This window comes from Octodon degus, unplaced genomic scaffold (assembly GCF_000260255.1).
Source record: "Octodon degus isolate 3935 unplaced genomic scaffold, OctDeg1.0 scaffold00011, whole genome shotgun sequence".
NCBI classification, from domain to species: Eukaryota; Metazoa; Chordata; class Mammalia; order Rodentia; family Octodontidae; genus Octodon; species Octodon degus.
This window is the reverse complement of record NW_004524587.1, coordinates 185,873-208,812: the sequence shown is the minus strand read 5'-3', so window position 1 is coordinate 208,812 and position 22,940 is coordinate 185,873. Positions and strand designations below refer to the sequence as shown.

General features: G+C 57.4%; 1 protein-coding gene across 2 annotated transcripts in view; it reads left to right on the top strand.

Annotated features, from left to right (window-relative positions):
- Nucleotides 1-22,647, top strand: part of Cmip (c-Maf inducing protein) — a 190,752-nt gene extending 168,105 nt beyond the window's left edge. For both annotated transcript variants that reach the window (XM_004625758.2, XM_023709149.1), the window contains exons 11-21: nucleotides 7,867-7,932; nucleotides 9,390-9,416; nucleotides 9,725-9,773; nucleotides 12,379-12,486; nucleotides 14,872-14,988; nucleotides 15,884-16,024; nucleotides 16,548-16,595; nucleotides 17,650-17,796; nucleotides 18,088-18,193; nucleotides 19,096-19,166; nucleotides 20,627-22,647. In XM_004625758.2, coding sequence (XP_004625815.1) covers nucleotides 7,867-7,932; nucleotides 9,390-9,416; nucleotides 9,725-9,773; nucleotides 12,379-12,486; nucleotides 14,872-14,988; nucleotides 15,884-16,024; nucleotides 16,548-16,595; nucleotides 17,650-17,796; nucleotides 18,088-18,193; nucleotides 19,096-19,166; nucleotides 20,627-20,680 — 934 coding nt within the window. In that variant the 3' untranslated portion in view covers nucleotides 20,681-22,647. The remainder of the gene's footprint in view (nucleotides 1-7,866; nucleotides 7,933-9,389; nucleotides 9,417-9,724; nucleotides 9,774-12,378; nucleotides 12,487-14,871; nucleotides 14,989-15,883; nucleotides 16,025-16,547; nucleotides 16,596-17,649; nucleotides 17,797-18,087; nucleotides 18,194-19,095; nucleotides 19,167-20,626) is intronic.
- Nucleotides 22,648-22,940: the final 293 nt, after the last annotated feature.

The following is a 22,940-nucleotide window of genomic DNA, read 5'->3' as shown; positions in this document are numbered from 1 at the left end:
GCAGAATACATACATGGGGCAGGAGTTCATACACAAATGTGCACAGCAGCTGTATGTGAGCTGCTAGGAACATATGTCCTGTGAGTGTGTAGAAGGGCACAAGGAATGTGTGCAGGGCTTTGTATGTATGTGTGCACTTGGGGACCTTGAGTGTGTCCGTGCATCTGCTGGGGTGTCAGACACCCATGAGTTTCAGCACATTATACTGTATTCACGCGTTTATTTTGAGCTTGCGCATGACTTTGTGTCTGTGTGTGGCTGTGGTGGGTGTGGACACGTGTGAATTTTTCTGTAGTGGACAGTGTGTCTGTTTTGACTGCTGTGTGTGTGAGTGCTCAGGCATGTGTATGTCTAGGCATTCAAACTGGCTTGTGCATGAGTGTGTGTGTGTGTTTGCATGACTGAGCTCGTCCTGTCTGAGCCATGCACCCTGTGTGCTTGTGTGGCAGTTGGGTGTGGAGTGAGTTGTTTAGAGATCCCAGAGTCACATGGAAGGCCAGTCCCCTGCCTGGTGACGGTGGAATGCTGCTGCAGGTGGATGAGGCTGTGTTCACCTACACCCCTGTGCGGGCGGGCCGCCTGTGTGGTCACTGTGCACACTCAGTTTGTATGTGCAGGGCCGAGGCCCAGGTGCCTTCAGCCAGGGATGCTCAGTGCAGGTGGTGTCCTGTGGGAGGGGGAGCAGTCCCCTCTGGCCTGGGTGGAGCTGTTTCCAAGCTGGGAGCTGGGCACCCATCTCCACTGCTCCTGAACCTCACTGGCATGGGAGGCTTTGTCCTTGCCCTGGGGTGCTTTCCAAGCTGCCTCCAGTGTGTCTCAAGGCCCTCCCCCCACTCTAGCAGCCTTGTCAGCCATGCTGCTGGGCCTTCACTGACCTCTGGTTCCATGGGCAGGCCTGGTTTTGGAGACCCTCAGCAACACCCCCTCCCTCCTGGCTCAGAGCCCCACTTTCAGAACGGAGCCCAGTCCATGCGCAGGGACCCTGCCCCTGCTGTGGCTGCTGCTTACCCCAGAGCCTCAGCATGGCTGCATTGTTGTGTATACCTGACCCTAAAACCACTAGCCCAGGAGGAGGGCCCCGCCCTGGTCAGCTAGTGAGCACAGGTTCCCTGAGGCCTCACGTCTCCTCATCCTCTATTGTAGTCGTGCCAGCCCCCTGCCAGCCAGTGGGTAGGGAGGTGCCCAAAATGGCCCTGTGTGTACAGCAAGGGTGTGGGGTCTGAAGGTGTACACTCACGTCCACATGTGCAGGCACCCAAGTGTCACTCAGCCGCACAGCAGCTTCCTGTGGCTTGCAGGGGAACATGGAAGTGCCTTCGCAAAAAGCTTCCTTTGCCCTGCGTTGCCCCCGATAGGAAAGGGTGAGATTCATGCTAGTCTCCTGGTCCCAGCAACAGGGGCCAGGTGAAGACAAGGCCACCAACACTGACACCAAGCTCAGGGTAGGGTGGAACTTGTCTCTGCTCTGACTTCCTCCAGGCAGGAAGAATCCACCCCTTCCTGGGGTATCACATGGCCCTGCAGCAGGGCCCTGCTGGACACCCGGAATCCTAGAGAGGGCTCCTTACTGGGGGTGAAGCTGGCTCCCCCACACCTTGCACCTCACTTGTCAACACCAGGAACACCCAGGCTTCTGCTGTGAGTCCCGCGCATAATTCTCACCCAGTGCTCAGGGTTGGAGCTTGCCGTGTAGTCGATACACACAAACATGCTCAGGGATGAGGGCTTTGTTCTGCTGCTGGGGTCTCCAGCCCTCCTGCCTACCACTGGCCCAGCTGCTGGGACGTGGGGGGGGGGGGTCCCGGCCTGGGTCCTAGAGCTCGGAGAGTGGCTCCTGTGGAACGGGGCTGGAGTTCTGCATGGCGGGCCTTCTGCCTTCAGAAGCCTCCTAGCCTCCGGGAGCTTGGGCACACTCTGAGCTTCTCATCTTGAACCCAGGTGGCCACTTGATCTCTGGCTTGCAGGGGACCTCAGACAAGTCGGGTGCAAACACACCACCCCGCAGTGCAGGGGGCCTGGGAATGGCAATCCGGCTGTAGCTGGCGGGGCTCAGGTCCTGGTGTGCCCCTCCTAGCTTGCGATAGGGGTGGGCCACGTGTCTGACATGCTGGATGAGGGCAGCCATTCAGTGTGGTCCTGGATGGACGCTTGCACTGAGCCCTGAGGAGCAGTGGCTGTGTGACATGCCCGCTGTGGAGCTGTGAGCGGCGTTGCTCCTGGCCTTGGTTTCCTGGTCCATGAAATGGGTGCCCATACTGTTGGAGATTCCCAGTGCCTGCCTCGTCAGGTCGAAGTAGTCGTGAGCTAACCGCTCTTTTCAGTATTGCGTGTGAAGGGAAAAATGATTTCACATGGAATCAAGGCATTGGCTCAAGGCATGTCGGGGCCACCTCTGTCCAACAGGGAGGGCGGGCTGTTTTCAGGGGTGCAGGCTGGTATCTGAGGGCACAGTGCTGAGTCCTTGCTCTATTCCCCCAGGATGGCCCTGGCATCATTAGAAATCAATGCTTTTGGGCCGGCCTGATAGCTCAGCAGACTAAAGCGTCTGCCTTTAGGGACCAGGGCTCAATCCCCTATGTGCTGTGCCAGCTCTGCCCCCCGGGGTGCACTGAGAGCGACTGAGACTAGGCATGGTGGCACACCCCTGTAATCCTAGCGCTTGGAAGGCAGAGGCAAGAAGGTCGATTCAAGTTAGAGCCCAGCTATGCCTGAACTATACAGCATGACCCTGTCTCAACAAAAGCAAAGTTACTGGAGAAACTAAAAATGCCCTGGAGACCCTTGAAAAGGGCAAGGGTGGAGAGTCCAGGTCAACAGAAACAGTCATTGTGGGCCAGGCAGGGCAGGAGGGGATGTGGCCAGGGGCCAGGCAGGGTGAGCGCAGGGCACAGCCAGTGCTCTCTCAGGGCACCTGAGCGCAGCACACACTCACCACGAGGTGTTGCACATGCCCAGCAGGCAGGGTTCAATGCTGCCTGCCCTCTGCCCTCGGCCCACACACCCTGAGGGCTGCTGCTTTTCTTGCAGAGGCCTCAATGGGCTGCACTTCAGCTAGATGAAGCCCCCACCCCTTGCATCTTCCTGGAAATGCAGCAGTTTGGGGGTGCCCTAGTAGCTGGGAGGCTGAGTAGAACCTGGAGTGTGGGGGCCAGGGAGTGCCTCGCATCTCCTCTCTGAGTGCCGTGCTACCCCCAGCTGAGGAAAGGGCTGCTCAGGAGTGTGCAAACTGACTCCCACAGACTGAGGTGGAGCAGGAGTTTGGATGAGACCCTGGGTCTAGGGCAGTGGCCTTGAACTTTGATTGCCCTGGGGTCTAGTGGATTGAGGGACCCTGCACTCCTAGCCTGCCCCACCCCCAGGGCCCAGACTGGGACCCCCTCCAGTGGCTTAAACACCTGGTCCAGCTCGGTACAAACCATCCCTGCTGCTCTACTGTTTATTTATTTATTTATTTATTTATTTTTATGTATTGGGTACAAGATCTCACTATGCAGATCAGACTCATGATCCTCCTGTTTCAGACTTCCCAGTGCTGAGATTACAGGCGTGTGCCACCATACCTGGTCTCAGTGGCCAGCTCACTGCACCCAGGGGTGGGGCCAGCACACCTTGTGGTATTAGGATCAAACCCAGGTCCTTCCCCTTGCCTAGGAAGGTGCTCAGGACGACGGTGAGCTATCTTCCTGGCCCTGTTTGTATGAATTTAAACAAGTCTGTTTCTCAGCCTCAGTTTCCCCAGATGTACAGTAAGGGAAGATCCCGTCCACACGTTCTAGTTGTCCAGGCTGCTCCGAGAGTGAAGGAAAGCACTGGCCATGCACGGTGCCTGGCACCCAGCACCCCGAGATGCAGGTGGGATCTTGTCGCAGTGCATGTCTAGATTGGCAGTGGATGGTGGACTGACAAGACAGACAGATGGGTGGGTCTGTTCAGAAACTTCACAGTGCTACTTCCCAGGCCACAGAGGCATCGTAGAAACACAGGCTTTCTGGAGAACTGGAGGTCAGTGAACGCCGACAGAGCTGGCACGAAGGCAGCAAATGAAGCAGGTTGAGGATGACCCCAAGGTCGGGCTTTGTGCACCCTGTGCCTGTCCACACACTGAGGCTGTCTGGGAACTTGGTCCTTCCAGTGCTTCCAGGATAGCCAGTAAGCAGGGAGCAGGGGGTGTGCCTGGCAGGCAGCCTCTTGTCCCTGAACAGCTCAGGTTAGATTCTAGTTGGGCAGGCTGCAGGGGGAGACCCTGGCTCAGTGTCTACAAAGCCCAGTTGGGTCCTCTTGTCCACTCCATGACCTTCAGCAGAAGTCTTCGCCTCTCTGCACCTCCATCTCTCATCTTCAAGGTGTGGCTCTAAAGCCAGCCTGACCCCGTGAACGTGATGAAGTGTTCGGGTGCAGAGCCCTGCAGGACACTCAGGCGGCCTTCCTCCCCTCCTCCTCGCTTGGAGCACCGGCTCCTTCTTCCTTCACTTCCCCTGTGGACAGCTGGGCCTCCCTACCCTGCCTGCTGCCCTCTTCCAGGATGGGCCGAGATTGGTCAGCGGGGACAGCACTATAGCCAAAGGCTATAGCCATGACCAAGACTCACCAGGCACCAGGGCCTGTGCTGCAGCCACCAGTGAGACTCACCACGAGGGTTCCTGTCCCCCCGTGAGGGTCCCAAATGCCAGCTGCAGGGCCCCTCTGGAGGCTGCTGTGTCCTGCTTCTAAGGGTTCCCAGAAGTCCCCATTCTGCCTCCTCTGAGTCCCATTCTGATCATGGGTGATTTAAAGTCCCTTCCAACTTCTGTACTTAATGACATTTCTACTTAGATCAAACTTTTTTTTAGGTGAAAACTAGTACATGCCCCTTATGACCCAAGGAAACAGCTCTCCTCTGCAGCTGTGAGCCGCTGTCCTTAGGCAGGGCCTGGGCCCACCCTCCCTGGCTCCCAGTCTGTGAAGTGGGATGGAGGGAGTGTGGTGCAAATGCACATGGCGGCATTGTCACGCTTAGGTTTCTGGAAGCTGTATGAGCCCACTGCATGTTGAATGAAGAGGGTGAAGTTCCCCAGGGGAGGCCAGCCAGCTCCCCTGGGAAAAGGGTGACCCCAGAAAAAAGCCCAGGGTTCAGCACATACAGATGTGCACCCAAGAACACACAACAGGCTTGTCTCGGTCACTTGAGACAAAGCTCCTGCCTGTCTCTGTTCTGGTACAGGAGGGCCGAGAACCAGGTTTGGGGTCCCTGGGCGGAGACCCCTGTGCCAGCCTCCTGTCCCAGCCCAAGGCCACCCCCTGCCTTGAGCTTGTCTGTGCCAGGGTGAGACTTCTCAGCATCTGTGCTGCTGCAGGGTCCCGCTGTGTCCTTCAGGTGACAGCGTATCTCATGCGTCCATGGCCTCCTTGAGTGCTGGCTGCACAGTGTCGTCGGCTGGCAGCTCCTTGGCTCTTCTGGTCTGCACTAGGGGTTTCTGGAGGTGTCTGAGCTTCCACGAGGTGACACAGGCCTGGCACACAGGTCCCCACGCACAGGTGCTCAGTGACCCCACTGTTCCCACCAGATACGGTCTACTGTCAGACAGGGCCTTCCCCGAGTTGGGCTGGGCGGGACATGTGTGCCTGACTTAACCCAGCACTGCGGTGTGGCTCTGGCGACCCCCTGGTGCCGCTGTTTGGCCTCTCCCAGGCTGCGTGGCTGTGTTGAGCAAGAGAGAAACTCACCTCTGCCCGGTGCTTGGCCATCCTAGGCCGGAAGCCCTCCAGGAAGTCGAGTGAAATAGAGCAAAGGAGGTCCACCTCAGGCCCCTGCTCCTGCTTGGATTAGCTGAATCCCTTGCCAATTTTTATTATTTAGTAGTCTGTGTCTGCAGTGCATAGTGGTCGCAGCCCATGTGGCACTGGTGCATGCACGCAGCACTTCTCCATCCTTGTTCCCTGCCCCTTCTCGCTTGCCTCCATCCTTTGGTCCCCTTCCCGCTTGCAAAAGATGGATCTCTTTTATTTTGATCTTTATTTTTATGTTGGGTTCCCCCTGGAAGAGGAGCAATGTGATATTTCAACTTGCGTGTCTGATCTGTTTCACTAAGCGCTGTGGTCCCAGGGTGCGCTTGTGTTCCTGCAGACGGCCCAGTTTTGCCTTTCTTGGTGGCGGAGTAGTCCTCCGTTGTGTGTAAACACTGCATTTTCTTTATCCATCCATCCGTCGGCGGATACAAGGGCCACTTCCACGACTGAGCTGTTACGGGTTGTGCCACTACAGAGACAAGCGTGCGTGGATCCCGTATGATGTCTAACTTCCGGGGCAGGACACCTGAGGGGGGAAAGCCGGGTCAAGTGCAGTTCCTGCCCTCAGCGTTTTGAGGGATCCGCACACTGCTTTCCAGAGTGGCTGCGCCAGCCGCGCCCCATCCCCTCAGCACTGTGGAAGGGTCCCGCTTCCCCTGCAGCCTCGCCAGCACCTGTCATTATTTGATTCTTTGGTGATAGCCCTTCTTCCTGGAATGAAACCGATTTGCGTTTCTCTGAGGGCCAGCAGTGCTAACCGTTTCTTCATGTATTTCTTGGCCGTAGGTTTTTCCTCATTCCACTGCCCGGGTTTTGACTAAGCCTTTGCTTTGGGAGGAGTCTAACTTTTTTGTTGTTGTTGTTTTTTAGCTCAGCGACTTAAGTGCCTGCCTGGCAAGCACAAGGTCCTGAGACCCCAGGAAAAAAACTAGTTATTTTTGTCTCCTGGTATTAGTGCTGTCTGGGAGTAGCTGGCCACCCATTCTGGCTGGCTTAGCTTCCCCTGCTGTGCAGAAGCCTCTTCATCTGACCTGATCCCTTACCCAAGCCGCTGTTCGGCGTTGCACTGCAGGCTCTAAGCCAGGTGGGTGTGAAGGGTCTGAGCCAGAGAAGCCTGGACTGGACTCAGTCTGCGGAGCTGTGAGCTTGCACAGCCGCTTCACCTCTCTGGGCCTCGCGCTTCTGTACTGCCCACCTCGGGTTGATGCTGTTCACGTCGCTGTGATGTTCTGCAGAACAAATGCACCGAGGCTGAAGCTCGTGCAAACACCGCGCCGGTAGGAGGTGCTGATGAAATTGGGGCTAGCTTGGAGTTTTCACTACTCTTCGTACTGCTGAGACTGCTGTTTGCATCAGTGTAGAAAGAGAAAAGCAGAAGTAACAGTCGCCAGTGCATCTGGAGTGTTTATTTATTTTTGCAGAATCGGGGATTGAACTCAGGCCCTTGCGCTTGCCAGGGAAGCGCTTATTCCACTGAGCCATCTCCCCGGCTCTGATCCGAGCTTCAAATAAGCAGCATGTGGCTCTCCTCTCCCATGGGTCAATCTGTAGCACCCGCCAAGGTAGCTAATGCCTATAATCCTAGCGCTTGAACTTACCATGTCGCCCAGTTGGCCTCCAGCTGGAGGCGATCCTCCTGCCTCAGCCTCCTAAGTGCTGGGATCATAGATGTGCACTTCCACACCAGCTTAAATTCCTCCTTTTTATGAGGGCGTTGATCACACTGGGCCAGCACCCATCATAATGGTGTTGTTTGGCCTCTTTAGGGTCCTTTCCAAATACACTCACATTGGGAGATTCCAGGACCTGGCCGATCAGCATGTGGATTTAGAGTCAGGGGACAGGTCAGCCCATGGTTTCCCCAGGGAGACCAAAGAGGAAATGGAAAATGATGGTGGAACCTTGTGCGAGGCTAAGGAAGGTGTAATCCTGGAGGGTGAGACCTAGCTGATCCTGGCTGCCATCCCGTAGCCTGGGCTGTTCTGTCTGGAGACTCACACTCAGGACGTAGGACCCAAACTGAAATGGGTGGGGCAGTGGATCCTATCTGCTGCCCAGCCACTGGCCACACCTCACCGTCACTGTCCTTCCTCATCCCAGGTCGGACTACGACGACTGGAGACCATCACTGGCCAGCCTGCTTCAACCCATTCCATTCCCCAAAGAGTAAGTGTGCACGGGGCCCCAGGGCCTGTGAGTTAAGTTGGGGGTGGTGCTGCCACTTCTAGGGACACACCGAGTCACAGTAAGAAGGCTGGGGCCTGGGGCCAAAAGACGCAGGGCTCAGTTACCTCCCTGAGACCCAGTGCTGTCTGTGTCTGTCTGTCTGTCTGTCTGTCTGTCTGTCTGTCTCTCTCTCTCTCTCTCTCTCTCTCTCTCTCTCTCTCTCTCTCTGTCAGAACTGGGGACACGACAACAGGGTGGCCTCAGGCCTCACCAGCTCCTATGGAGGACTCTCAGCTCAGAACACAGCAGAGTACAGTCAGGGTAGCAGTTTTTGTGCTGTTGTTCTGAGACAGGGTCTCTTAAATATTTAGGGCTGACTCCAACTCACTGGGTAGCTCAGGATGGCCTTCAAATCACAGTGATGATGGACGGGGCGGCAGAGATAGTTCAGTGGAGTAAGTGCTTGCCTGGCAAGTGCAAGGTCCTGAGTTCAATCTCTGGTACCACTTAAAAAAAAAAAAGCGTAGTGATGCTGCTGCCTGTCCCCCTCCCCCCAGTGCTGGGGTTACAGGTGTTGCCCCCAAGCCCTGCTACAAAATAGCAGCTTTTATTGCCCAGCAGATGGGAATACAGTGGCAACACTTCCACTTCCAAGGGGGACAGTGAAAGTCAAAGGCTGGCGAAGGCGGGCCCGCTCATTAGCTCACACTCACTCCACCACCGTTGGTCACCAGTGGCACCCCAGGCCTCACCCTGGCAGCTCTGATGGCAGCACATACGCCTCCCTCAGGGGCTCTGTTGTGGCAGGGAAGCAGCAGCCTCGGGAGGCTGCGCGTGGCTCTCTCCCTCTCTCCGGAGCCCATTAACGAGCCTGTGTTTATGAAATGCAGCTCCTCGCAGGGGACATTACCCTCCGTAATGGCCCTATTTGCTGGCCCTGCCAGTCCTCATGGCCCCCTCAGGACTGGAGACTGGAAAAATCTAGCTCCTGGGAGCTGCTGTGGTCTCCAGAGGGCTGTGGCGTCACTGGTAGCAGCCACTGTCCCCACAGACCCCAGAATGCGCCTGACAGTGGCCCTGATGCCATTCGCTTGGCAGAACGATCCCCAATTGCCTGCCCATGCGCAATGGTAATTAGCACGGCTTCGCCTTAATTGTGGAATCATTAACAAACACATCTGAGTCCCTGGAGCCCCTGCACACAGCCCCGCCCTTGGGGTCACTGCTGTTGACAGGTGTGGGCCTGGTGGTGGCTTTGGGGCTGCAGCCTACGGCTCTGTCACCACTGCAGACGAGTCCTTTGTTTGGAGCTGAGCACTGGGACAGAACGTCAGCCTTTCCTTTCCAACGCCCCCTCCTTCCTTGGGTCCCAGGGGTGTCTGGAAGTGGTAGGGGTGCTCTGAGCCCTGGGCTGCCCTCCACACCCCGCTAACTGCTTTCCTCTGTTTCCGGCACAGAGCTCTCGCACACGAGAAGTTCACCAAGTGAGTAAGCGGGCCACACCCTCACCTCCGCATGCACGGCCTCTGTCCTGAGGCCACCTCTATCCTGAGGCCACCCCTCCTCAGCCAGCCTCCTTCCTGCCCGTCCTGCCCACCCTCTCTGCCCTGCCTGCCCTCAGTCCCCCATTCCTGCTCCTGGGATGCGTGGCCAAGGAAGCGCAGCTGTGCTTTGACTCATCTGCCCCACCTGCCCCTTCCTTCTGGGACCCGAACCCCCGTCCCGCTCCACACCTCAGTCCCCCACTTCCACCCAGGCCTGCAGCTGATTCTACCCATCTGATCTCTTCCAGGGAGCTGAAGTATGTGATTCAGAGGTTCGCAGAAGACCCTCGACAAGAGGTGAGCCTGTGTTCGTTTTCGGGGTGCAGGGAGTGGAACCCAGGGCCTCTCCCAGGCTACAGTCCTGGCCCCAAGAACCCTGTCTCAGCATTGTAGGCAGCTGTTGGAGCAGCTAGTCTTGAGAAGACTTCTCAGAGGCCTCCTCAGGCTCCACTGGGGCCGCCTTGTTACCAGGCACATGGACAGTTCAGGGGTCCCTCACGAGTGTGGACGGCTGAGCACGTAGGGATCCCCAAAAGTGTCGGTGAGGCCCGTGAACTCAAAGGTTGGGTCCCACTGGCTGGAGGCCTGCCCACACCACAGACGCCTTGATTTAGAGGGTGCTGGCTGGGGGCTCCTGTCAACCCTACGGTGGCCTTGTGGCCTTGAGCTGGTTTCCTTTCCTGGATATGACAGCCAGAGGCTTCCCTGAGTGGCCACAGTGTTCCTCAGAAAAACAGGGTTCTCAGGGACAGGTGGACGCCCACCTGAGAGCTCACACGTGTGAGTTAGGAAGCCAGCCACAGCCCCACTGTATCCTTGTGTTGGCGTCTGCCCCCGTGACAGGCTGCCCTGGCAGCTCATGCCTGCAGCCACTCTGCCTGCACACAAGCCTTCGAGGCAACTGTGAACTCCCCGAGTTATGTCAGAGCTGCCTTCCTTTGGAGTGGGGCAGACTGATGTGAAGTCAGCTCCCCACGGTAGCGGGCTGGAATGTGGCCAAGCAGCACCGAGCCTAGCCTCGCTGGCCCCAGGCCCATGTGCGTCACCACACACTGCACACTGGGACGCCCCTCAGGGGCTCTGGGCCCACCGCACCCTGCCAGTGCGTGCTGAACGATGCCTGCACCGGCAGACCTGGACACGTGTGCCCAGCAGAGAAGGGAGCAGGATGGCGGAAGAGGAAGCGAGTCGCTCTCAGAGCCACCAGGATGGCTTCCTGGAGGAGGGAGCTGCGCTGGGTGGTTTTGGCTAAAATAACTGAAGTGGGCTGGAAAATGGACTTGGGCCTAGCAAAGCATGTTGGACCACAGGGTGGGTGGTAAGGTCGAAGGCCATATCTGGGGATGCAGAGACCCAAGGCCTTGTCTGTGTACAAGCGCTGCAGGCCCCCACGCCCTGGCACAGCCCAGGTCTCTCGATCTCGTCTGGACCGCATCGGTGTTTTGAACCAGCACCTACGTGGTTCTAACATGGTCTGCAGGCCACACCACAAAGCCAGTTTCCAGGGTTTGGCTCTGAAACCCTGGCTGTAGATCCTCGGGCTCAGTGGGAAAGCACCAGGAGGAGCTGAGGTGAGGCCGGGTCCCGCCATGCTTCAGTCTGAGTCCCTCCTTACAGTGTGCAGACAGCTTTGTAGGACTCTCCTGGAAAGAGAGTCTTTGCTTCAGTCAGACTTTGAACTTGGAGAATAGAAGTGGGTGGCACTGGTGCCCCCCAGAAGGGAGCGGCAGAGCCCACTGCTGGGGAAATTTCCCAGCAGGCATCTTGGTTAGGCCTCAGGAGGCAGCAGGGTAAGAAAGATTTGGGGGCCTGCGTAAAGCACCCCAACAGGCTGTGGCCTATGGCTCTGATTCTCCTCTTGAGCCTTTTATTTATTTATTTTTCTGGCTCTGGGGATTGAACCAAAGGCCTTCACACTGAGCTACATCTGTACCCTTTTTTTCTTGAAACAGGACCTCACTAAGTTACCTAGACTGGGCTCGAATTTTCAATCTTCCTGCCTCAGCTTCCTCTTAAATTCTTTGCCGTAGTTTGTGAGTAGCAGCATTCCATACCCTTGAGCCCCTGTTTCTGTGAAGTGGGGAATCCAAGGCTTGGGAGGCAGAAGAGCTCACTGCCTCTGCATCCTCTGCTCGGGCGTGGGCTGTGTCCGGCTTCCTATGCACCTGGCCCCCTGCAGTGGGCTGTCCCTTGCTTCTGAAGGATGGCTGGCACTCTCCACTGCTCCTGCAGATGGAGGGAGGGGCGTGGTAGGCAGGCCTGTGTGTCCTTCTCTTTTGTCACAGCGGCCCTGAGTGAGTGCACTCAGAATTCCTCCCAGATGCATGCACATGCGTGTGCACACATGCGAAGACGCACAGTTCTGGGAAGGAATTCAGGGTTGTGCTTGGTGCTGACAGTGCCCCGACAGTCAACAGAGACCCCTAACAGAGGGGACGCATCTGCCTCGGAGGGCGTAGCAGGGAAGGGATGGGCCCCATACAGCAAAGGGAATGGGGAGGGAAGGAGGCAGATGCCCGAGAGTAAGGGTCCATGACAGGGCAGCAGAAGCCCACGAGGGACAGGGACAGAGAGACCCAGTCATGTGGAACGAAGAAGGAAAGGAAACAGCCCACCCAGAAGGGCAAGGACAAGGTGGCTGAGGCAGAGCAGCTGCATTGGCAAGCGCCAGTCCCCAGCCCCAGGAGGGCCACGGCTTGGGTCCCCGAAGGCCTGAAGACCACAGTGTCCCCCACTGCCTCTGGGGAATTCATTACAAGGCCAGGAGTTATGGATGAACAAAGTGAGATCTCCCATCTGCCAGGCTGTCGGGGCTTCAGTGTGTCCCCTGTGCAGACTCTGGGCCGCACTGTCACCCAGCCATGTAGGATGCTGACCAGGTCAGTGTGCTGTCCACCCGCAGGTGCACTCGTGCCTGCTGAGCGTGCGAGCCGGCAAGGACGGCTGGTTCCAGCTCTACAGCCCTGGCGGGGTGGCCTGTGACGATGACGGGGAACTGTTCGCCAGCATGGTATGTCAAAGGGGGACTACGGGGGCGCAGGGTGGGCTGCCCCAAGCGTGCTGTCACCTGCCTGCCTGTGTCCAGCCCAATGCAGTGCTGGCCACAAAGAGGTGATGATTGTGGCCACAACTGTCATCTGCTCATCTACCTGATCCAGGACCTCTGGGAGGCAGGGACCTATCGGGGCTCTTGGGAGGAGTGGTGCTGTGGAGGCTGAGAGGCTGGCAGGAGCTGGACATTCCAGGAGACACCACCAAGTCACCAGTTCACCTAACCTTTTGCAGAGGTGGCCAGGTCAACATGACTGTCCCCACCCCAGCTGAGGTGTGGTCACCAAACCGTAGCTGCCTCCACAGTGACTTCTAGTCCTTCTTCAGTGGTCGAAACCACAAAGGGTGCCCCATGAGCACAGTGGCCCTGTCACCTCATTATACCTGGGCTGGAACGGAGGCCAGGGGTTCAGTGACTTGTGCAGGTGGCACAGGCCTCCTCTGCCGGCTCTTCTTTGGCCAAGCCCACACTGTCCAGAAAGCCCGGGCCCTGCTTTCAGTAGCAGAGGTCACAGGCCCCTCCTCCCCAGCATAGCTGCTCTACCTGGGTGGCCTGTGACCTCAGCGGCTCTGCTCACGGACAAACCATCCACGTCCACATCCCGTGAGCTCCAGGCTCACATGCCCCCAAGAAAGCTCAGGCACTTGCCAGACCCAGGCTCACACCACAGCTCAGCTACCCACAGGCATGTGGAGCTCCGGCCAGCACTTGGCTTTCTGAACTTCTGTTCTGTCGCTTGGGAGGCAGGGAGCAAAATGGGCCTGTGCCAGGCAGCTGGGTCCTCTATGGGGATGTTTGTGCTGTGATGACAAAGCCAGGCGCTGCCTCAGGCCCCACTTGCAGGGGCTTATTTTTAGGTCCCTTCCTTACGCACTCCCTCTCCACCCTGCCGCCACCCGGCACCATGCTCCTGCTGGAATGCCCTGTATCCCTGCCTGCCTGCACCACCTCCCTCGTCCTCACCTCCGCCTCTCTCTGGCCGCCTCTGACGTCACAGCTTCACCATGGCAACGCTGCGCAGCCCCCACCCCCACCCCTCAATGCGGGACTCAGTGCGAGAAGAGCACTGGAAGCTGGCAGCCCCCCAGCCTGGGAGCTCTCATTTGTATGCCAGAGCTGTTAATGGGAAAGCAGAGCATGCATACACATGGGGAGGGAGGGGGGTGGGCCAGAGGTGGCTGCGGGATGGATGGAAATGTGTGGCTTCCATGGAGACCACGGCCAGGTTTCGGTCCCCTGGCTTCAGCTGCCATTTCCAGCCCAGAAGGGCATTTGCCATCGTGTGAACTTGGGGGGGGGGGTGCTTGGGCCTCCCAGTGCAGTTGGTTGAGGATCCCCCCACATGACCCTGGAGGGAGCACACTGCTGATCCTCAGACCACACTGGTGGGCGATCTCACAGAGGTGCCTTTTGGAGCTCAGGGAAGCAGGGTATAAAGCATCCTGTGCCCCCATGACAGCCAGGCCTGTGCACCCCTGAGCAAGGGCTGCCCAGACATTTCCACCTACGTCTGGCAGTGTTAGGAATTCAGGGGACCAGTGGCCAGCAGATCCCCTGCAGGGAACTGCAGCAGGCTTTGTAAAAGTGGCCGCTCTGTCTTTAAGCACACAGCTCAATGGCACTGTGGTACATAACCATCGCTGCAGTCCACCCCAGAACGGTGTTTTAGGAGAGTGTTTGTGGTACATGGTGGTTGCGCTCTGCCGGGGTCTGACGCTCACACCTCATATCCTGATCATTTTTGCCTCCTCCCCTTCCCCAAGCTGCCCACTTCCATCTCTGCAGAGCCCACCTCCAAGTTCCTTACCCTCTTTATTTTACTCTCCATTTATAGCTGGGGTCTCTTGGATTTGGGAACCCATGCCTTTTTTTTTTTTTTTTTTTTTTTTTTTTTTTTGGGACCCGGGGTTTTAACTCCGCCCTTGCACTTGCCAGGGAAGCGCTTATTCCACTGAGCCATCCCCCCCCCCCCATGCCATGTTTAAGCTTCCATGCTTGCTTATTTTGCTGAGCAGTACGGGTCCAAGGTCATCTGTTTCCAACAAGCATCTCCTGGACTCTTGTTATCCTAGCGGACCCTCGCCCCTGACAGCCACTGAGGCTCTGTCTCAGGATGTGGCTGTCCCAGGTGCCCCAGTCACATATATCCCTTTGCAATAGGCATGTTGTCCTCGAGGTCTGAGGGCATGGCTCACAGATCCCCAGCGAGGGCTTGCGAACTCTGAAGGCCTCATTGACCACAGCACGAGGAATGGGGCTACTCCATGTCCCTAGCATGAGAGGCCCAGCCCAGGAGCCCCACTCTGCAGCTTGTGCTCACCTGGACCCCCCCAACCCCTGCAGGTGCACATCCTCATGGGCTCCTGTTACAAGACCAAAAAATTCCTGCTCTCCCTGGCGGAAAACAAGCTGGGCCCCTGCATGCTCCTGGCGCTGAGGGGGAACCAGACCATGGTGGAGGTAAGGAGCTGGCCCAAGCCCCATTCTCCACAGGGACCGAGACCTCTGATGAGCCAGGAGCTGTTACAGGAGTGGGCACAGAGGGAGGCAAGGCAGGGCAGTCCCACCCTCCTGAGTGTAGTAGGCACCTTTGTCAAATGGCTGTCACTCCCATTGTGACCAGCACAATGGTGGAAGGACTGGAAGGTCTCTGATCTGGTCATTTACTGCCATGCAACAGAACAGGCCCAAGTGAGTGCTTATAGCAATATATGCTGGCCAGGTGTGGTGTCAGTACTTGAAAGGCTGAAGCAGGAGGATTTCAGCAAGTTTGAGGCTGGCCAGGGCTACATGTGGTAGGACCCTGTGTCCAAATAATAAAGACATGACTATGAGCTTCCCATGGCAATGGGAGTTTTGGTGAGCTCTGAGGACCAAGGGGAGGTTAGCAGCGAGCCAGGGGCAGCATATGCCAGGGCTCTGTGGCCAGAAGAGGCTCTTTGGAAGACAGGTGAGCTGAGAGGGAAGGCACAGGCCATGGCTGGAGCCACAGGAGCTGGGAGGGGCTGGGTTTGTCCTTGACTTCGTGTGGCTCTGGGCAGAATGGAGAAGGTGCCGTGCAGGGCGGAGGGCAGCCCTGGCAGATGCACGGTGCCCCTAGGAAGCATGTCCTGCCATGCCCCGGCCTGTGAGCTGCTCCCGCCCTACGCTCTGGGGCTGGGATGCAAGGCAGATCTCATCTTAGTAGGGTGCTTCCTGGCACATCTATTCTTGCGTCAGCGTCAGCAAGGGCCCGCCCTCCATCCCCCTGGGGGACACTGCTGCCCTGCACAGAGCGGGCCCCCGTCAGAGGCAGAGGTGCAGAGCTGCTGCCCCACACTGGGGTCGCACACCCGTCACCCTCTGTGCCCTGCAGATCCTGTGCTTGATGCTGGAGTACAACATTATCGACAACAACGACACGCAGCTGCAGATCATCTCCACGCTGGAGAGCACCGACGTGGGCAAGCGCATGTACGAGCAGCTGTGTGACCGGCAGCGGGAGCTCAAGGAGCTGGTGCGTCGCCTGCCTGTGCCCGTTGCCTGGCTTCCTGCAACCCTGGGAGGGTGGGCCAGACCCAGCTCCAGCCTCTTTCTGCACGATCAGGAGAGGCACCAAGAGAGAAAACTGGTAGCCTGGAGTCCTGCAGCTAACGCAGGGCCAGGCTTTGTGCCCTGTGGCCGAGGGCATCTCTGTCCATACATGTATGTGCCCAGCAGGACAGACAGGGTGTACTGTGCCCAGCTCCTGGGCTACCCTCAGCTGTGATCCAGGACAGGGTGTACCCAGCCCAAACCCTCAGGCTGCCTGGGACACACAGCCCCATGGGGAGGGCACTGATGAGGCTGGATGGTGGCACAGTCTCCCTCCCTCTGTATCCTCTCCCTGTATTTCTGGGGTCATAAATCCAAAAGCAGCCTGCACTCCAATGGCCACCATACCTCCCTGTGCCACCAAGCCCCCCGAGGCTCCAGAAGGGGAATTTGCAGCAGGGCCCCAGGATAGGGCAGAGCCCTGATCCCTCATTTTTCCACTGCAGCAAAGGAAAGGCGGGCCCACCAGGCTCACACTGCCCTCCAAGTCCACAGTGAGTGTGCTGGGGCTCTCTCTGGGAGGGAGGGGATGGGCAGGGGGAGGTGACAGGGACTCCCACAGCACGTGATGCAACAAAGAGCTGGACCCCCCCCCCAGCTCTTCTAGGAAAACAAGTGCATTTCTGGAAGACAAATGAAAACCTAAAGGAAAATTAAAATATGATAAAAACAGCTGGTGACATTGTGTGGCTCCATGTCGGACCTGCTTAGCATGCAGGAGGCCCTGGATCCAAACCCAGCAGCACAAAATAAGTAAATAAATGTATGTATTATTGATGATGTTAAGGGACAGACACCGCCAGGCATTGTTAGTGGTGATGACAGTAGTCACTAATATCCACTGGGCATTCGTGGCCAGGTAGCGCAGCATCGATTTGCTTTACTTTCACCACAACTCCGTGGGTTCTCCTGTCTGCCGTTTTCATTTCCTCCTCGCCTGCTGGCCCCCTACCCATGACATGTGGCTCCTCATGGACCGAGAATTCCGCCCAAGCTCCAGCCCTTGTGTCTCCATCCCAGCCAGCAGGAAGGTGGAAGAGGCAAGGGAGAACGTGCCCTTCCCTCTAAGAATCTTCCTGGAAGGCCATCCACACCAGGCATCCAAGTCGGCAGCAGAGGAGGCTGTGTGAGCCTTCCTCAAGGCAGCCGAGCTGCGGAGAGGAGGGGACATGGACACGCCCCTGACCCTCATGGCTAGTGCTGGTGTTTGCTGGCCTCTTGAGACCTCAGAGAGGAGGTGCCCTCCAAGGGTGCCAGGGTCACAGGCAGGGGCAAGGGCAGGGCCATGAGAGGCTGTGTGTGCATGTGTGTCTCTGTGTGAGAGTGTGTGCGGGTGTGCGCTCTGGGAGGCGCAAGGCCTTGAGACACCTGTGGTGACTCTGGAGGTGAATCACCTGCTGAAGCCATCTCCCGGCCCTACGTGCCCAACCGTGGTATTGCCTGCAGGACACAGGAAACAGCCCTGTGCCAAGCAGCGGAGGTGCAGGGTCTAGGAAGAGGAGGCCCTTTCCACAGCACTGCCCTAAGACCCGGTCCCCGTGTACCTAGGATGCTGACCTGGCTCGCTTGCTGAGCTCAGGCTCCTTCGGAAACCTGGAGAACCTCAGCTTGGCCTTCACTAATGTCACCAGTGCCTGCGCGGAGCACCTCATCAAACTGCCTTCTCTCAAGCAGCTCAACCTGTGGTCCACTCAGGTGCGCTTGCCCACCGCCCACAGCACCTGCTCTTCCTGCCTGAGCCCAGCCTTCCAGTCATTTGGGCGTCACTAGGGCCAAAGCTTCCCTGGCAGATGGCCAAACAGAGCCTGGACTGGGTCACCTCCCTCCAAGCCCAGGATAGGGAGGTGTTTCACTCCATGCGGGAAGGAGGGGAGCCAGATGCGAGCCCTGGGTGGGTGGACTCAGCCCCCACCTCTGCTGGCCCTGGGGGGGGTGTCACATTCCCCGGGTCTTGGTGAGGCCTGAGAGTCCCTGTTGTGCCCGCAGTTTGGAGACGCCGGCCTGCGGCTCCTGTCGGAACACCTCACCATGCTCCAGGTGCTGAACCTGTGCGAGACCCCTGTCACCGATGCCGGCCTGCTGGCCCTTAGCTGTGAGTCCTCCCCACGTAGGCGGAGCCCTGTGCTGGGTGCTAGGGCCGGGGCCCAGTACCCCTAGGAAAGGAGAAGCGCATGGGACAGCCCCTCCGTTCCTGCCACCCATCTGCTATGTGACCACATGCAGACTGAGAGCCCCGCAGTGCCTCTGCTGTAGTCCCCAGGTAGCTGCCGGCCCTGCTGCAAGCTGATTCAAAGTACACATTCCTAGGCCTGATCTGCCTAAGAAACGCTCCTTAGTAGAAGGAGCCCAGCATATGCAGGGAAACTGGAATGCTGGCTCCTGGGCCCTGGCCCCCATGTATTAGAATCATCCCAGGGCCTGGGACTCTGCATTTGACCACCTTTGCTGCTTTAGACTTAAGGCCCTGTGGCTCAACTTCAAGGCTGGAGGCTTCCTGTGAGGCAGCAGGGGTCTGGGCCATGACTGATCCCAGGAGGTGACACTCCTCTGGGGAGTGGCCATGACCCTGCCAGGTAGTTGGCACATTCTGGGTTGGCAGGCAGCAGGGAGCCAAGTGGAGCCGGTTCTCTGGGAGCTGGTGGGGCCCCATGGCCCTGACTCCAGCACAAACCCAAGCCTGAGGTTTGCTTTTGAGGAGCTGGACCTGGGTCCGTACCCACTAGGAGGAGAGCAGGCCTGAACTGTGTGTGGCCCAGGGTCTGGCCCATGAGCTCTGAGGCCATTTGGTGCTGGCAGCAGGGGATGTGACGGTCAGGCAGGGAGAGAGCCCTGCTCCCACCAGCACTGCCTAAAAGAGACTTCCAGTCTATTGTGCCACATGGTGACATCGACATCCCCACCTCCTGCATGGGTGACTCTGCCAGCCAGTCCCAGCTGGGCCACCACACACCTACTGTGGCCCATCATGCCTCCTCACTGTCTGTCCTTATGCAGCCATGAAGAGTCTCTGCAGTTTAAACATGAACAGCACCAAGCTCTCAGCTGACACCTACGAAGATCTGAAGGTAACTTCCTCCCTTCCTCTTTCCCCTGGACTACCCCACACCTGCAGATGCCCTCCAGCTGCCTCCACAGAAAGGGGCTCTTAACACAGCTGGTCAGGGAGCCAAGTGGGGAGTGGAGTGATGAGGGAGACGCCAGCAGGAAGCAGGGAGATGAACTGGGGAGGCAGCCCGTGTCCATGAGGTGACCAGGCCTGATGGTTCTTTGAAGAAGAGGCCATGTGTCCTGAGCTTGGGATAGGAGGCCTTGGTGGGAAGAAGAGCATGTGCAAAGGCCCTGGGCAGGAGACGGGAAGGGACAGATGGGTGGCAAATGCAGCGGGGCGAGCCTGAAACACTGGGGACAGCCAAAAGAAGTCCTATAGGATGCAGAACTTGGGACTGCACCCAAGACCAGGAGGAAGCCTCCAGGCCTTGGCAGGGCCGCAAGCTGAGTTTTACAAGAGGCTTTTGAGTGGGAAGAGTGGAAGCAGGGTGAGCTTTATGGGGCTGGTGGGTCACACAGCCACAGCCTGTCTGACAGTGGGATGAGGCACCTGCAAACCTCAGCCGCGAAAAGGACCTGGGTGCTGGGAGGGTGGGGCAGCCTGTCCCCTGTCCCTGTCCTTGTCCTTAGGCCTTAGCAGCTGCCAAGAAGGCACAGGTGAAACTGCAACAGAAGCCCTGGGAAGGAAGGGCTGTGTGGAGCCCGCTTACCCCAGGCCTCCCACAGCAAGGGCTGCTGAATGGCCCCCTCCACATGCTTGCTGAGCAGCTGCCTTGTGCCAGGCCTGGGCTGTGGATGGGGGCACCGTGCGTGGCTGCTGTGACCCCTGATGAGCACACTCTGTCTTGGTGTGGGAGGGAGGTCCTGCCCACAGCCCAGCAGGCCCAGCCACAGGCTCACTGTCCTCTCCAGCCCAGTCCTGGCCAGAGATGTGGCTCAGCAGCACAACACCTGCCTAACCCAGTCTTCCTGTTTCTCAAAAGAAGCTGGAAGTCTAGGTCCTTCTTTGCAGCCTCTTAATCTGGAAAGGCCTGAGTTCACTTCCCAGCGTCGCAGTGCTACATTGTAGGCCCCCAGCTTGCCACCGTGCCTGGGAAGCAGGGCGCCACTGAGCCCAGGGGCTGTGCGCATGGGTGTGGGGGGGGGATTGCGCACACAGATGCCTGAGAATGGCACGTGGCAAGTGTATGTTTAGCCACTACCATGTCCTGTGAGCCAGGACCTTGACTCAGCTTTATTCCACATGCAGGGAAACTGAGCCCCAGGGAGGCTAGCAGTGTGCCAGGGGCGGGGGGTGCAGCCAGTCAGTGGCAGAGCCAAGTTCAAGTCCAGCATTCGTGTCCCAAAGCCAGATCCTGAGCCTGTTGCCCTACGCCACCCAGCCCTCCCAGAGCCCCAGCAAGGGGGTCTGCTAGGGGCAACCCCACTACAAAAGACGTAGCTGGTGGGTGATGAGGACCCCTCTTGCCCACCGCAGGCCAAGCTCCCTAACTTGAAGGAGGTGGACGTCCGCTATACAGAAGCCTGGTGAAGTTCCCGACACAGGGCAGGGTGACACTGCAGCCACCACGAAGCGACTCTTGACTAATAGCCGTAGAGCAGCGGTGCAGGTGCCCCGGTGCCTGGCTGTGGGATAGATGGGGGAGTCTGGGGGTGGAGGGGGGAGGGGGTCTGCGAGCTCGCCCGGCCCCTGCCTAATTCTTTTAGCTTCACACTCGGAACCTTCGGCCTGATCTGAAACGGACCTTGGCAACAGGGCAGCAAGAGCGGCAGCCGGTCGGGAGGGTGGGGGAGGCGCCGGTGGGGACCCTTGTGGATTTTCTTTGCCTTTGTGTTTAATGCCACCACTGCTGTGCCACCCTGTGGAAAGGCCACTCGGATGCCACCATCGTGCCGGCCGGACTAGGATGCTCTCTTCCAGGGCGGCCAGGCACCGAGCAGGCAAGTGGAGCTGAGATCTTGCCCCACCGCCACTGGGGACCCGAAGACCCAGTCCTGTCATCGCCATTGCTATGCAAAGTGGTTCTTGTTGTACATAAGATTTAAATAATGCACCTATTTAAGAGATGTTGACAAATTGTGGGTCTGGGACCTGCTCTTATTTATGAAGTCTGACCCTCCCCCTCCCATCCCCCAAGTCCCCCACGTGTAGTACTGTACTGTACGGATCAGTCAGCTGTTGGGTTAGTGGTAGTTTTATTGTTATTTTTTTAAAGGAAACAGACAAAAAAAAAAAAAGAGAGAGAGAAAAAAACAAAAAAGACCCTCCTTGGAAAATTAATTGCTTTTTTGTAATGGATTCCATGTGCTGATGTTCGCCCATCCGTCCGTCTGTCCACCCACCCTGCCCACCTGTATATTTCTGATTTCCAGGTGTCTCAGCTTCCTGGTGCATAGGGGTCAGGCTGGAGGGAGGAAGAAGAAAGGGGGTCTCCTCATCATGGCCTTGCTCCTCCAAGGCCCAGGCTCTGTCCCTTGCCCCCTTTTCTAGATTTGGAAGGGGCATAACTGTCCCTCCTGGTCCTTCCCTTGTAGAAAAACTGCCCTTCCTCACAAGCCCCCAACTCCAGGGGCCTTTGCTGTCCCTGTCCCCAACTAAGACTTTGGGCCTGTGGCTTCCCCTGCCATCCTGTCCCTCCTCCATCATCCCGTCCCGCATGCCCGTCTCTGCCTCTCTGCATGGTCTCCTGGGAGAAGAGAGAAGTGCCCCCGCCAGCCTGACTGCCCCCCACCATCAGTGTGCCGCTGCAGCAAACGTGTCCCCCTGCCCCAGACCTGCTCCTAGACAGACCAACCTCCATTTCTTTTATAAACAGCCAGCTTTTTCTTAACAAGCTCTCACTGTACAGAACAGACCCCCTGCCCCTGTGGCTTATTTGGGGTCCCCTGTCCCACAGTCCCTTTTTCTGTTGGTTTAGCACAAATCCATCTCCCCTCTGGCACCTCCAAACCTAACCCACAGTCGATGTAATTGTTTTATATCTATTTAATCTTATTCAATGGAAACCATGCTTTTGTCGTTTTATACTTTGCTAGGTAGACTTTATTACCCTTCCCCAATGATGCCCCCATTTTTTTAAAAAAGGAAAAAAAAAAAAAAAAGAGAAATTGGGTTTCAGTCTTAATTCATTTCCGTGCCAGGTTTTATTTCGTGTGTGCGTGTGTGAGTGTGCTCTGCTTTGTGTTCTGTTTTCTGTCGTTGTTTTCTGTCGGTTTAGTTCCTCCTCACCCCACCCCGCCCCGGCTCCGAACTCCTTAGCACTCTGGTGCAGGAAGCAGAAGCAGAAAAACTAAAACAAAAACAAAAAACAAAAAAACACATAAAAAAAAAACCATTTAAAAATTTAAAAGAAAAAAAAAAAAAAGAAGAAGAAACCAGACATGCCGCCCTTCCCTCGCACTGTCGCTTTTCCTGATGGTTAATACTACTGTCACGTAGCTGTGTACAAAGAGATGTGAAATACTTTCAGGCAAAATAAACTGTAAGTGACTCATTGACGCCTGGCCTCCTGTGTGGCTTGGTTTGGGGAGGGGGCAGCGTCGTCTCCTGAGCCCAGGTGGCCTGTCCTAAGCACCTCCGCACGAGAACTGTGCAGGGGGCTATTGGATTCACGGGGCCCAGCTGTGTCCCCAGCCTCAGGCACCAAAAGTGCCTGCCCTGTTACGGTCACCAGGGAATTCTCCAGACCTTGCCAAGGGATGCGGTCACTTCCCAGGGAGAGCCCTGCATAGACCCTGTACTCTGGGGCCACTGCAAGCTTTGTGCCTGTGGGTTCCCAGGCCTCCGCGTT